Below are 14,004 nucleotides of genomic sequence, written 5' to 3' on the forward strand. Positions count from 1 at the left end.
ATAAGAAATTTAGTGGTCATTAAGCCAACCCTGGGTAAACTCCTTCTATGGTATCCATATTAAGTGTTAATTCATTCTTAAACTGCTTCAGTCAACATAGGATCCCCATCACACAATCAGCATGCAAACTTAAACAATAAATTTTTTTTTGCTTTAATGAAGAACATACATCAAGCCCACAGGACTCAAAAGCTCTTATAGTTTTGCAGTCTCAGGCTTTTCATACTTTACTTCTGGACAATGATCTGAGAAATGGAAGTATTCTTTTATTCCTTTATTTAATCTAGAATTTACAAAAGCAGTACATACAAATATTTTATAATATATGCCACCCTCTTTGGCAGTCTGTCCTGACACATGTCCTGCCTCAGTCCATTAGTGTATTGTGATGGACATTGATGAAATTGAGGGAGTGCTAAGAAGTCATCATTCTTCTGTTTTAGGACCTTGTTTTGAACACTAGTAACTAACTGGTGGTATTTCACCTCCTTAAGCACAGTTCTGAGAACCCTGCTGTCATTAAAGAAAACAAACTTGGTACAAATGGGCAGAAGTTGCTCAGATAATATGTCCTGGCTGACAGGAAGCAGAGTCAGAGACAAGGTATCAAATAAAAAGATTACATTAGAAAAGGGGCTCTGAAGTCATACTAAGGCTTAAGAACATCTCCCCACACTGTTAAACTCCTTAAATATGGAACATCATAAGTTCTTGCCAGCTACATGCAGAATTTATTGAGTGCTTTCTGGGGACCCAACACTAGATACTGTGGGAGTTCAACAGGCATTATAAGTGCCCTTTGGGAACAGTTAAGCAAAATAATTGTAAAGAAAGATTTCTAAAAGGTGAGAGCAGTCTGTTTTCTAAAATGGAGCCAGCATAAGAAATTACTTTAGAATCTAAACGGATTTGGAATAAAATAACCTTGATTCTCTTTTTATTTCTGAGTAAGCCCAAAGACAAAATGCTGGTCTGGTGAGAAAACATATAACCTACTGATATTCCTTTTTAACATACAGTGAGTGACCCAAGGCTCAGGGACTTCAGCAGGCAAAAATCTCCCACTAGAATTTACTAACATTTTTTGTTTTCTTGGTATTTCTATAAATGGCAAGTGATACTGCTTTCAAACTCATAGTAGTGATATAATATTTCCTTTTCCCTCTCTAGCAACTTTTTATTTGTTTAAATGTTTCCTTGAGTAACTAAACCTAACACACATCTAACAGAACATTCTCCCCAGCAGCAGCAGAATATGTATTTTTCTCAAGTGAACATGAAATAGTCTCCATGATAGACCATATGCTAGGTCATAAGACAGATCTCAATAAATTTAAAAGGATTAAGATCATACAAAGTATGTCCTTCCACCATAATGAAATACAATTAGGTATTAATAACAGAAGGAAATTTAAGATATTCACAAGTATATAGAATTAACACACTTCAAAATAATAGTTGTATCAAAAGAGAAATTACAACGGAAATTGTAAGATATTTAGAGATGAATGAACATGCAACATACCAACATTTAAGCATGCAGCTAAAGCAATGCTTAGAGGGAAATTTATAGTTGTAAATGCATATGTTTAAAAAAGAAGGAGGAGGATGAGGAGGAGGAGGAAGATCTCAAATTATTAGCCTAATCTACCTCAAGAAACTAGAAAAATAAAGCAAACTAAATTCAAAGCAAGCAGAAGGAAGAAAATTAAAATTTTTTCAAGCAAAAATAAATGACATAGAGAATAGAAAAATAATAGAGAAAATCAACAAAACCAAATTTGGTCTCATAAAAAGATTTTTAAAAATTAGCAAGCCTTTAGTTAGACTGACCAAAAAAGAGAGAGAGAGAAAGAAAGAGAAGACTCAAATTACTAAAATCAGAACTATTGCCTCATATTTTTGTGTTCTGTGTAAATATCCATTGATGTAAATTATCTTGCCTCATAGACGCTCAGTATGGTTTCTACACCTTTCTTTATTCAGAGGGAATGAAGCACGTTGTGTCAGTGGGGTTTTTTAAATTCTCCTAGGAAACACTGCATGCTCAAATTGTGTAATTTAAGGAAAGTCTGTAATGAATGATTTATATACAAAAGGAGGGTGGGTGGACAGGGTGTAGGGAGCCCGTGAAGGAAAGTGCAGTATATTAGGGTCAATAACAACCAGAGCACAGTTACCCAGAGCCTGAAAGGGCAGGGGAAGGACCTTGAGATAGAGAGGGTTGAGTAGAACTGCTGACTTTTGACCTTTGACTGGTGGCAGGACTCAGCAGACCAGTGGCACCTCCATAAAGGGGGAGTTGAGAACAAAGGGGACCTCAAACTCACTCTCTTTTCCTGGTCTCCTGTTACTGCTTTCCATTAGCCAAACCCAGTCAGAAGCCAGGGGGCAAGGGAGCCAACCCATACAGATCAGCCTCCCTGGGCAGGAAGGAGGGCAGAAACAGGAGGAGATAGATCTGAATGGGGCACCTGGAAGCTATTCAGCACACACCTGATCGTGCTAGATGCCCCAGTCAGAGAGAACTATTCTGCGTGTGAATAGTTGGAAGTTGACTACTTGAAATTCCATTATCCAAATAGGAGTAAATGAAGAATGAGCGGATTACCCGCCCTGTCTTGTTTTTAGAATAGGCTTCCCTGACTTCATGCCCACAGTAGTTCTTTTCTCCTGTGCTAAGGTCCCACACCATGCAAACCAGGAAAGCAGTTGAATGTCTCATTTGTCTTATGGAGTTATTGTGAGGATCTAAGAGAGCGTTCTAATACAGTGTAAGGTGACGTATCATGTGCTTAGTAAGCTGACATGCATCGCCTCATTTGATCTTTACAGTAACTCCATGAGGTAGCTGCTACTAACCCCTGCTATTTCATAGATGAGAAAATTGAGTATCAGAGAGGTGAGGTAAGTTGTTCAAAGTCTCGTAACTAAGTGGTGGATTAAGGGTTTAAATCCATTCCAAAGTCTGGGTCTTAATCACTAGGTTACCTATGTCACGACTGCCTTCCTGGTTTGCACAGTGTGGGATCCGAGCACAGGAGAACAGAGCTACTGTGGGCATGAAATCAGAGAAGGCTTCAGTGAAAGTAGCATTTGAGCCAGTGTAATGGGATTATTTTCCTTTTCTTTATTTTGGACTCCTAACATGCTAACTTATCAAGAGAAAAAGCAGAGTTAATGGATAAACAAATTGTGATATATTTATACAATGGAATACTTCTCAGCAATAAAAAGGAATAAACTATTTCCAAGCACTAGCTTGGGTGAATCTCAGAAGCATTATGTTGGGTGAAAGAAGCCAGATGCAAAAGAGTATATACTCTATTCTGCTGTGATAGGAATCATAGTGGTCGCCTGGGTAAAGGTGAGGGATATGAGAGCAAAGGAGTACTAGAAATGTGGACGTGCGGTGGAAATGTTCTACATCTTGATTGGAGTTGTAGTTAACAAGAGAATATATTTGTCAAAATTCATGAAACTGTACTTTAAAAAGAGTATATTTTATAGTTCGCAAATTATACCTCAATAAATTGATTTTAAAATAACTGATGAAATTATGAAAATGTATTAAGTAAAAATTATGCAGTTGATTTAGAGTCAAAATTACTGATCAGAAATATAATAGGTGATATACATTTATTGTAAATGAATTAAGCCAGATATAAAAGCCAGAATTCATGTGATTTTTCCTTTGGTAAAATTACCACCTGTGAGGTATTTTTTCAAAGCTGAATTACCTTAAATTTCTTTTTTTTTTCTTTTTAATCTAGAATGGTCAATTGGAGTGCGTACGCTGGATGGTGAGTGAAACAGAAGCCATTGCTGAATTGAGTTGTTCTAAGGATTTTCCAAGCCTTATTCATTACGCAGGTTGCTTCGGCCAGGTATGAAGAAATTTTTAATTATCTTCTATTTGCATGCTATGTAATCTATCTCTTTTTAAATTTTCAGTCCATCAAAATCCAAACATGAAAAATCATCAAAAATGTATTCAAAGATTTATAAGCAGTGATATTCATTGCAGCATTTTTTATATGAAAGAAATGTTTTAAACAACCTAAATATTCCAGATAGGATATTGGATAAATAATGAAGCAACATCCATATGATGGAATTTTACAGAAAAATATTCATTATATAATATTGAATTAAAATGTATGATACAAAACTGTTCCTGTAATTTGGTACCAACTTTGAATTTTGGAGAGAGAGAAAGACAAATAGATAATAAAACTAGAAAAAACTATGTCACAACTTGTTTTTATAGTAATTATCACTCAGGGTAGAATTATAAGTGGCTTTTATTTTCTTTTTTATATTTTTCACTTTTTTCCAAATTTCCTACAATAAAGAAATTTAACTTTTGGCAAAAGGAAAAATGATAGATTTACTTGAAACCAAAATTAAGAAGAAAATCTTTAGTATGACATTAATCGAGGATGTCTCCGTCCATTAAAGATAAGCAATCACACTAACTAAATGAGTCTCAGTTACAACCAGTTTCTGCGTTAGGAAATCCCAGTGTGAGTAATTGATGTACACAGATCACAATCCAGTGTATGCAGTAAGAAATCATCATTAACTCCCTTTGAGAAGGGTGAGTATAAATTATCTTTTTTAAAAAAACTGGAACCACAAAATGCCAATCTCAGTCTTAAAAAAATATAAATAAAGTCAGCACTGTATTAAAATAGATTTAATCACATTTGTTTGTGGCAAAGAAAATTGCTTCTCATGCATATAACCTTATCCCTTTGGCTTCATAAACTTTCCCAGTGGCAGTAAATTGCGGTATTGTCAACAAGAGATTATGCTTTTTCAAGCATGACAATCTCAAATTTTAAAAATAGACTCCTAGAATATTACCACAGCCTTTCTTCAGGGGGAGTCATGTTAGGTGATAGTTTATTTTGTGCCATGGTAACTTCAATTAATATATATGTAATGTTTCCTATATGTACCGAGCACTATGCCATTGGATTTTGTGTACATTATCTGGCTTATGCCTTAAAACAACCTTATTGGATTCTGTTGTTTTTATCCCCATTCTATAGATGAGGAGACTGAAAAAAGAAACCTTAAGTGGCTTGCATGTGGTCTAATGGCTAGTAAGAGCAAAGGCTGGATCTCAACTCAGGTCCTTTGGCTTTGGGACCAGATTCTGTTTTTCCTCCATTTGTGTAGATATTTTGTATAGCTTGTTTACAGTGGCACTGATACAGCTGCAGAAGTCTTTTTTTACAATTTTATCTAACAATACGTTGTGATATTTGGAGTATCTTAACACAGCTCGTACGAAATTTATGGAATGAAGAAAGGAGCAGAAAGAACATTTAAAATTTGTAAAAGCCACTGTCTTTGAAACAATTACTCCATTTTCTTTGTGTATTGCACTTATGAGCCCCAGTCATGGTGCTCTACAAACAACCGTAAGAATTAATAAGATTTGTTAAGATGCCCTTATTTTGCAAAGACTGGCAAAGGGGAGAATAGTATTTTCAAATGACCAAAAGAATCATTAAGACAATAGTCTTCATAAATTATTCTCAGTATAAAACAAAATTTTATTTATTCTCAAATTGTCTGAGTAATTGTTTCATACTCCTGATTTCATTTGCTCATGTAAAGCCTAAAAAGGAATTTCAGATATCAGTGAAAAGGCTGACTGCACTTTTGGAAGAGCTTGCCAAAGTAAAGGAGGAAAGGATTGCATTGCTGTTCTGACACTTTAAAGTCAATAATTGGGCATCCGGCCTTCTTTGTCCTGAGCAATGTTGCTTATATGTGCCAGTTTCTCTCTTCAGCTCTCACAGCAGGCTTCTCATAATTTTGAAGCTATTGGGACAGAACAAAAGAAAGTGCCATTTCTGGGACTGGTTGGGTGATAGTGTAGTTTGCTTGGCTGGCCTAGAGGAAAATATGGCAATTGGTGACCTATGTGAAGAGCCACGTCAAACATTTGCTTCATGTTAGTATCAGTCTTCAGATTGTTATTTCAAGCTGATAAGCATTTTTAATGACCTCAAGTACAGCTTTGAGCAAGGCACTCCAGCAGTGCCTTCAGGAGAGCATTCCTAACTACGTAGAAAATGTAGAAGCCCATTAGGACTGCAAATTCTGCCCAGCCATCCTACATCCGCCGCGACCACTTATGTAACAGATAACCTGTGGAGATGCTGAACTTGGAACCATTACAAGGCTAATATTTTCACAAGGAAGACTGTTATTGAACAGTTTTCTAATGGATTCAGCACATGCAGGTTTTTCTACAGCAAGCAGGCACTTGAGTGTGTTCTGGTTTTGTTTCTTCAGTAAATACCTTTGGAAAGGATAGTACAGAGGAAAATTCCTCTCTTGGTTTATTTTAGTTGCCCTCTGCCCCTCCTATAGATTCTTAAAGAATGAGCTCCATTTGACTCGCAATTTGTGTCCTTTTTCTGGTTAAAATTACCTTTAAGGGCTCCAGAACCACAGGGTAGCCAGCAGTTTTTAGTGGTCTCCTGGAGTGATAGATCTTTGGGTGATAGGAATTGATTTTCCTCCTCTTGACACACCAGGTCTCGGAGGGGGCAGTTATTTCATTCCCTGATTGTACCTAGCAGAACCGGCCACAGGGAGCATGAAGGTGAAAGCGTGAGGGATGCTCAGGGAACGAGCAGGGGCGTCCTCGGATGGGCCTGCTTTGCTGTCCCTTGAGAGAGATGCTTGCTGGCGAAACAATTGAGACAGAGTTGTCTCAAGTCAAAGTCACCGCCTGTGTAACTTGGGCAGTTTTATTCGAACATGAAGGTTCAGATGGTCTCGTCCAGGATCCCAGCAAAGCTCTTGCCCTCAGGTGCTTGGGGGCTCCGGCCTGTTTTGCATTGGTCACTGGTTCAGTGGGCTCTCTGATACTTTCAACATCAAACTTACCATTTTGTTTCTGAATCTTTCATGTGACTTTTGGTCAAGGAGTTTTGCTACAGAAACAACAAGAATCATAGCATTAAGCATTTACCAAGAAAGAACACATTTGCCTACACTATGTTCATTCTCCATTTTAAATGTTTGCCCTGATACGGATCAAAAAATTAAAAAAGACACTTTTTCAAAAAAGAAAAAACTCAGCAGGTCCTACGAATGGTCATGAACAGTGATAGGCATGCTGGTGAGGGGGTTCCTTCCACAGGCTGTGTTATTGTTTTTCCCGGTTTACTTTAAAAAAGGGAAATATTCTGTTGACTTTATTGTTTCATTGTCATGGGGTAGAAATAAGTAAACAACACTGAAAGGGTTACGATAGCAGATGAAAGCAAACTGAAAAATCTTTGAATGGCACAAGCATTCATCTGCTCTCCAAGGACCTTTGAAAAAGCTTAACCAACACAGAGCTCCACAACCCACAGACTGACAGTTAATGTGATTTCTGTGACCCAAGGGTTGGAAAGGGAGTGTTTCCTTTATGGAGTCAGGGGTCATGGGACAACGAGCCATGGTGGATATTCATAGTCAGAAGACACAGAACATTAGCTCCTGAGTCTGAGTTTAAATCCTAGCCCTACCCTTACTAGCTCAGTAGCCTTGCATACGTTTACTTTTTTAAAAAAAAGAAAAGATCTCCCTGGACCTCAGTTTCCTCATCTTTAAAATGGAGATAATAGAACCTTCTTTACAGGGTTGCTCTGAGGTCCAAATGAGAAAAGCCACATGAAGCACTGCCCACTGCCAGCACATATTAGACACTAGGTAAATGTTGGCTATTATGGTTATTGGATACCTTCCACTTTATTATTTTTGTTTCTATAAATATTATTTAATATATTTATTTCACTATGAGTGAAGTATCAGAGAAATTTGGCAAAGAATTATTTAGGCCTTAACCTATTTAATCAATTCTTAGATGTATTTTTTTTTCACATTTTACTATCTCTAGATTCTACATTTATCTTACAGTAAATGACAATATGAGATTATTGCTGGCCATCTTTTTACATTTGAACATGTCAAAAACTGGAGTGAATCTTATCATTGATGGCACGTTAGATTTGATAACCTATGATCACAGACAAAGCTGCTTCCTTTAGAACTTATGGTTGTAACAAAACTGTAGACATTTTATTGATACCAGTAATAAACCTGTGGCATACTTTTCAATTACATTTTTAATTAGACTGTCCAGCAAATCTCATAAATTACATGCATTAATTGCCACTTTAAATAAATTGCATTGCCTTTAAGAACATGCAAAATACAACATTAAAACAGGTTACCAAAAGAGCAGAAAATCTCGAGAAGAGGAAACTAGGACATGAAGTAAGTTTCAAGTCGTTAGATGTAAGTTGAATGGGTAAGTGGGTGTGTGGGTGATTGGCTGGAATGTCAGTTGGAGAGGCATTCTGTAAAACAGAAATAATACAGAAGAGCCACCCCATCCATGGGACTGCATTGGATGGTCTCTGAAAGCAATACCTATGGGAAAATGAAGATCTGAAGTTACATTCTTCCTTTAACATCTTCTTCCTGACACACACACACACACACACACACACACACACACACACTGGTGGGGGGCAGAGGAGAGAACCCGTGGAATGTCTAAAAGATAAAAGAAGAGGTGGGCATCATTGCATATATATCTATAACACGTATGCATTTACAAGGGCCTTCTTAATTGGAGAAAATAGCTGTATTTGTTCTGTTCTCCTTACTAGATATTTGTCAAATAAGTCACTGTTTAAATTGTAGGACTGTGGATCTCTGCTGGAAAGTTCTCCAGAATCAGAGCAGAAAGCATTTCTTAGAGACTGGATGCTAAACATGCTTTTACCCAAACCAAGGGATTCTAGCCATCTCCATGTCCCTCTCAGAAATCCTAAATCCTAAGTGGACAGCCAGCCCATCCCTTTGAGCAGGGCTTCTCTACACCGTATCGTAGGGGAGATTGTCATTTCCATCGATTTCTCAGTGAACAGGCCAATTGCATAGCTTCTTATTAAAGTAAATTGTCCACTGCAGAACACAAAACTGAATTGGAGGGGCTGGGCAAAGACGTGCCTTGTTCTGAACAATAGGATAAGCATTCTTCCTTTATGTAAGTCTTGCATGTTGAATTGGGTAAGAGCCTTAATTATAGGAAAGAATTATCCATGCCATCGTAAGAAAAGCAGGCAGGTTATTGTAACAGTATGGACTGCACCTGACTGGGAGAGTCAGGAGCCAAGGCAACTCCTGCCTCACACAGACCTTGTCCTGTTCTCCCAGGTCATCAAGCCCCTGCAAAGTCCAGGTCTCTAGATTCTTCCCAGATTTCTACAAAGGGAAAATTCCTAGTCTTACGAATAGTATTCTATTTCCTATAACTCCATTACTAAAAGTTATTCAGTTATATTCAGTTGTTCGAAACCCTGAATTATAATAAAGGGCATTTTCTGTGCATGTGGAATAGACATATCCACTATAATATTTAATTGAGTCTGAAAAACGTGAAAGTATGCCTGACAAGAAGGTACATATAAAACGTTTCTGAGTATCTTGAACTCCTCTGAACTTTACTTGCTAAAGAGAGAAGCTGCTAGAGTATCAGAGAATATCCAGTTGTCTTCTTCAGCTTTCTGATTTGTAAAATAATTGAATTGGATAATTCCCTAAAATCTCTCCCACTCCGCATTTTTAACATTTAATATCATGGAGCAAGCCAGGTCACCACAAGCTTGACAATGACCATTGAAGATGGCAGGACTGTCCTTTTCACCAGTAGGGGCACAGCAACCTGCCCTCTTGATGTTTCTGTGTCTTAGGCATTGACTTCTAACCAGTTGGTCATGTCATTGATCTTGAGATACACCCACTCATCCAGATCTTTTCAGGAGTTAAGATCACATGGTTCGATCATCTGTCTCCAGATTAAAATATTTCGGTTTTTTCCCTACCTAATTAAGAAAAATAAAGGAAGTTGTTGTACCTTATGCATTCGAAACATCACCTGCTCTGGTCCAAATGTCAGTCCCAGCTTCCTCCAAGTTTGCCTCTGAAGGAGAGGATTAAGCACATCAGCCTATCTTATCCCACTCCTACCTCCCAACCCTAGCCTCCAGGCTTTGCTCCACCTCATTCTCTAAGGACGTGGAGGGTTTCACTTCCTACAAGGTCTGTCTGCTTTTGCAACTAACACTCACCCTGCTTTCCCGGGGTGCATTCTTGGTCAGTTGTACGTATTGATTACATTTTCTCTTCTTGCTCTTTAGAGGGCTTACGCCCTGCTTGCTCGTGTGAAAAAGGTGTGGTGCAAATATTCAGTCTCTCCCTGATGTCACAGATGCCTTTATAAACAGTGCCCTGTTCCCCACATGAGGGGAGAAACATGAAAGGAGTTGGCTGTTTTTATCCAGCATTCCTTTAGCAGATTAGTTGCCATGTTCAGAAGGTGAAGGCAAATTTAATCCAGAAAAATATAAAAGTTCATGACCGGTCCAAGCAAATAACTGGAAAAGAAAATCCTTTAAAAGGCTAAGGAGAGGTTCAAGGCTATTTCAAACGCATGATCATCTTTTTAAATGTCAAATTCCACCCACTAAACTTCATGCTGTTGTTTTTACCACTCTCATATTTTTTTAACATTATATTTAATTTTTCTATTTTAAAACAGTGAATTCCCATCCCCCTGCTTTCTCCTGAGGCCAAACATAACATGTAAATACCACAAAAGACTCAGTGGGTAAAATGCAAACGGATTATGACAACACACACTGACTGTTCTGTGTCTTTGCTTTTGAAAGATTGTGTTCAAAGCTTTGGGTCCCCTTCCTTTAACACAGAAGAAGAGAAAGATTTATCTGTTAAAAAAAAAAAAAAAAAAAAACCAACATTTGGTCAGAAAAATCAAGAGGGTCCCAGTTTTATTTCAGTGTGGTTATCTTATACTTAGCAACTTAAGATGTTGCCTCTTTTTTGTAAGCCTATTGATTGTACAGTATGGGATTAGGAAGGCATGGTTGAAGCATGATAAACTTAAAGTAGAAGCTAGGTATCTCAATAGTCCAAGGTTTTATAATAATATTCTTGCAACCTCCAGATAATATAACAAAGTAACAAAAAACATTGCCTTGGACTCAAAAGACCTGGACTGGTTCCAACGTTGACTGTCTCACTGTGTAACTCTGAGGAGGTACTCAAACTTTCTGTGAATCAGTTTTCCCACCTGTAGAATAAGTAAGCAAAACAAGAGCATTTCTGAGATAACTTTCTGCTCTTCGAATTCTCAGAGCATTCTTCTTTCATTGACTTTAATCAGAGATGCATGAATTTTCAGTTCATACTGAATGGAGATGTTCTCCTCATAAGGTAAGCTTAGCTATATCTAAGCTTCACATGTTGGAGTTTTGTTTTCCTCTGTCCTTATATTAGACTTCACTACATGACAGTCTATTAATTCCAGCCTGTCCTTGTGTTTAATAGGAAAAGATTCTGCTGTGGCTTCTTCAGTTCATGCAAGAGCAGGGCATCTCACTGGATGAAGTGGACCAGGAGGGCAACAGCGCCGTTCATGTGGCTTCCCAGCATGGCTACCTCGGGTGCATACAGGTACACAGGCCCTGCTGCTCTGGAGAGAGAAATGAGTGCATCAAGTAATAAAACAAAACATGGGAATTTTGTTCACTGGGAGAATGTCTGGATTAAATCAGGTTTTCCTCTTATAGTGGATAATGAGGAGTCAAATTGATATATTTGTATTTCCAGAAACGCACACAAACATTGGCATAAGTAGCTGTCTGGGTTTCTCCTGGAGTGTCACAGGATGTTGAAGGGGACACTTCTTGCCCTTGCAGCATTACCTTAAAACCCCAATGCTGAGGACAATAGAAATGAAGTACCCCCATGTTCTCAAGAAAACCACTTGAGCAGGAAACCACTACCAGACTGACATCGCTGAGTCCATCACATGGAGGGTGCACCGTTCCTGCTGTCATTAGCACACTTCGCCTTCCCCAATGTCTGAAACACAGGACCGAATTTTTAAGAAAGAATTAGAAGAATTCCTCAGAGTAGCAAGCAGGAGGCTTAGGAGAGAGAGTGGTGTGGTTTTCTTCTCCCGTTCTCTGTAGTAGGACTGAGCTTCCCCAAAGCATTCAAAAAGTCCCAGAACTGATTACAGGAGGCCCTCGATATTGGTCCCGTCTGCCCATGGGCAGGCTCAGCAGGGCCTCAGCTGGCCAGCCGTTCCACCCAAGAGCCTCCGGTGGCCTCATCCTTTTAACCCAACATACCTTGGGAATATTACCATGTCCTTTGTGTGCAGTGATGTAGAGAGGTTGGGGAGCAGATCCACAGGAGGTGGGGAGGCCCTTCCCCCTGCCCCAGGCCACCTGGAGGTACATCCAGGAGGGCTGCTTAGAGAGCACAGGGTTCCTACAGAAAGAAGGGTTGGCCTCTCGTCCCACAGCTGAATGCAGAGCTGCACAAAGCTGAGCCACACCCAGTGCCGCCATCCTAACAGCACATAGTGGGCGGCCCCGCGAGAGTCCTCAGGAGCTTGGGGCACACATGAATGTGAAAAATGGGTATTTATTATATATAACAGTTTACATCTGCTAATCCCAAACTCCCAGTCCTTCCCTCTCCCACCCTCCCTGTATGGCACAGGGAACTACATTCAATATCCTGTGATAAACCATAATGGAAAAGAATATTAAATAAAAAATGTCTCTATGAGTATAACTGAGTCACTTTGCTGTACAGCAGAGGTTGGCACAGCATTGTAAATCAGCTCTACTTCAATTAAAAAAAATTTTTTTTTAAACTGGATAGGCTTTTTTACCTAGAAAATGTAAGGCCCTGACTGACAAAACAAAGAGAGAAGAGAGCTGAAGAGAAGGAGGGAGAGTGACAGTGTGAGGAGAGGAAAAGCTTTGAATTGGAAACAAAGTTTAGAATTGACCTGGAATTTAATTTATGAACATAAATCATAATTGCCAGAGTCCAACCAATCACACCATTCTTATCATTGAAAATGACCCAGCATCTATGGATTTGTTCCCACATCTGCCTGAGATGTAGGAAAAGGCGATTGACAACGTATGGCTGAAGGCCATGATTAAAGAAAATACTTTTACCTCACCAGATTTATACAGTTCAAAATATGTGTATGTAAGAACTCTAAGAAAACAACACTCTTTTTCAGCCTTATTAGGTATTGTATCTTTTATTCCAAACTCAACAGGTACTTACTGAGGTCCTACTGTGAGCAAGGTAGACTGTATCTCAGAGAGAAAACTGGGAAGTGAGAACTTGCTCAGAAAGGTAGAGAGGACTCAGGGAATTCAGACGATATGGAAAAGCAGTAAATGTAAGAGGCAAAAGATTCATAAAACCAGAAAGCAGAGGTCACAGCAAAAAGCTCTCTGCAGAGTCTCCTCACATGCAACCACTCTGTGGAAAGCCACGCTGATAGGAAATATTTCAAGTGTCTGGGAAGTTTCCCCACTATTGTTGGCAAAGCATGCATCTTCTAATTTAAGACGCCAACTTGTAAAAGGAGTGATGAGAAAAGAGAGAAATTTAAATTATTACCAGGATCTGCAGAAAGATGAAAGGAGTAGCATTAGTTTTTGTGGAGGAAAAATAATTGAATGAAGACTGAAAACTTCATTTTTCCATTTGACAAAACACTATCATATTTAATAGTATTGAAGTAGACTGTTTTTATCAGCCAATAAGTGACTGCAACCCAAAGAAAACCAGCTGATACCACTAATTCTGTTTGAGATCTTAGTTATTTTCCTTCTTAATATGTGAGGAGAGGCGGTCTGTCTTTTCAGAGTGTTCGTCTCTCCACTTAACACAAATGATATTTTTGGCGCTAGACACCATGGATGTGGAAACTTGAATAATCTTGGAAGCGGGTCTATCCACTGGGTGTGAGAATAAAAAAAAATAGGTACAAAGAGATTGAAAGTAGAAAAGGGGGTGAGCGAGGACCTTTATGAAGTGAAGAGGGGACTGAGTATGGAAAACATTGGGAAGATA

The 14,004-nt window shown here is 38.6% G+C and overlaps 1 protein-coding gene across 4 annotated transcripts in view; it reads left to right on the forward strand.

The window, feature by feature from the left end:
• Positions 1–14,004, forward strand: part of SNCAIP (synuclein alpha interacting protein) — a 147,937-nt gene that overhangs the window by 112,009 nt on the left and 21,924 nt on the right. For all 4 annotated transcript variants that reach the window (XM_061188083.1, XM_061188086.1, XM_061188087.1 and 1 more), the window contains exons 6-7: positions 3,774–3,887; positions 11,437–11,562. In XM_061188083.1, the coding sequence (XP_061044066.1) occupies positions 3,774–3,887; positions 11,437–11,562 (240 nt within the window). The remainder of the gene's footprint in view (positions 1–3,773; positions 3,888–11,436; positions 11,563–14,004) is intronic.

This window comes from Eubalaena glacialis, chromosome 4 (genome assembly GCF_028564815.1).
Source record: "Eubalaena glacialis isolate mEubGla1 chromosome 4, mEubGla1.1.hap2.+ XY, whole genome shotgun sequence".
Taxonomy (NCBI): domain Eukaryota; kingdom Metazoa; phylum Chordata; class Mammalia; order Artiodactyla; family Balaenidae; genus Eubalaena; species Eubalaena glacialis.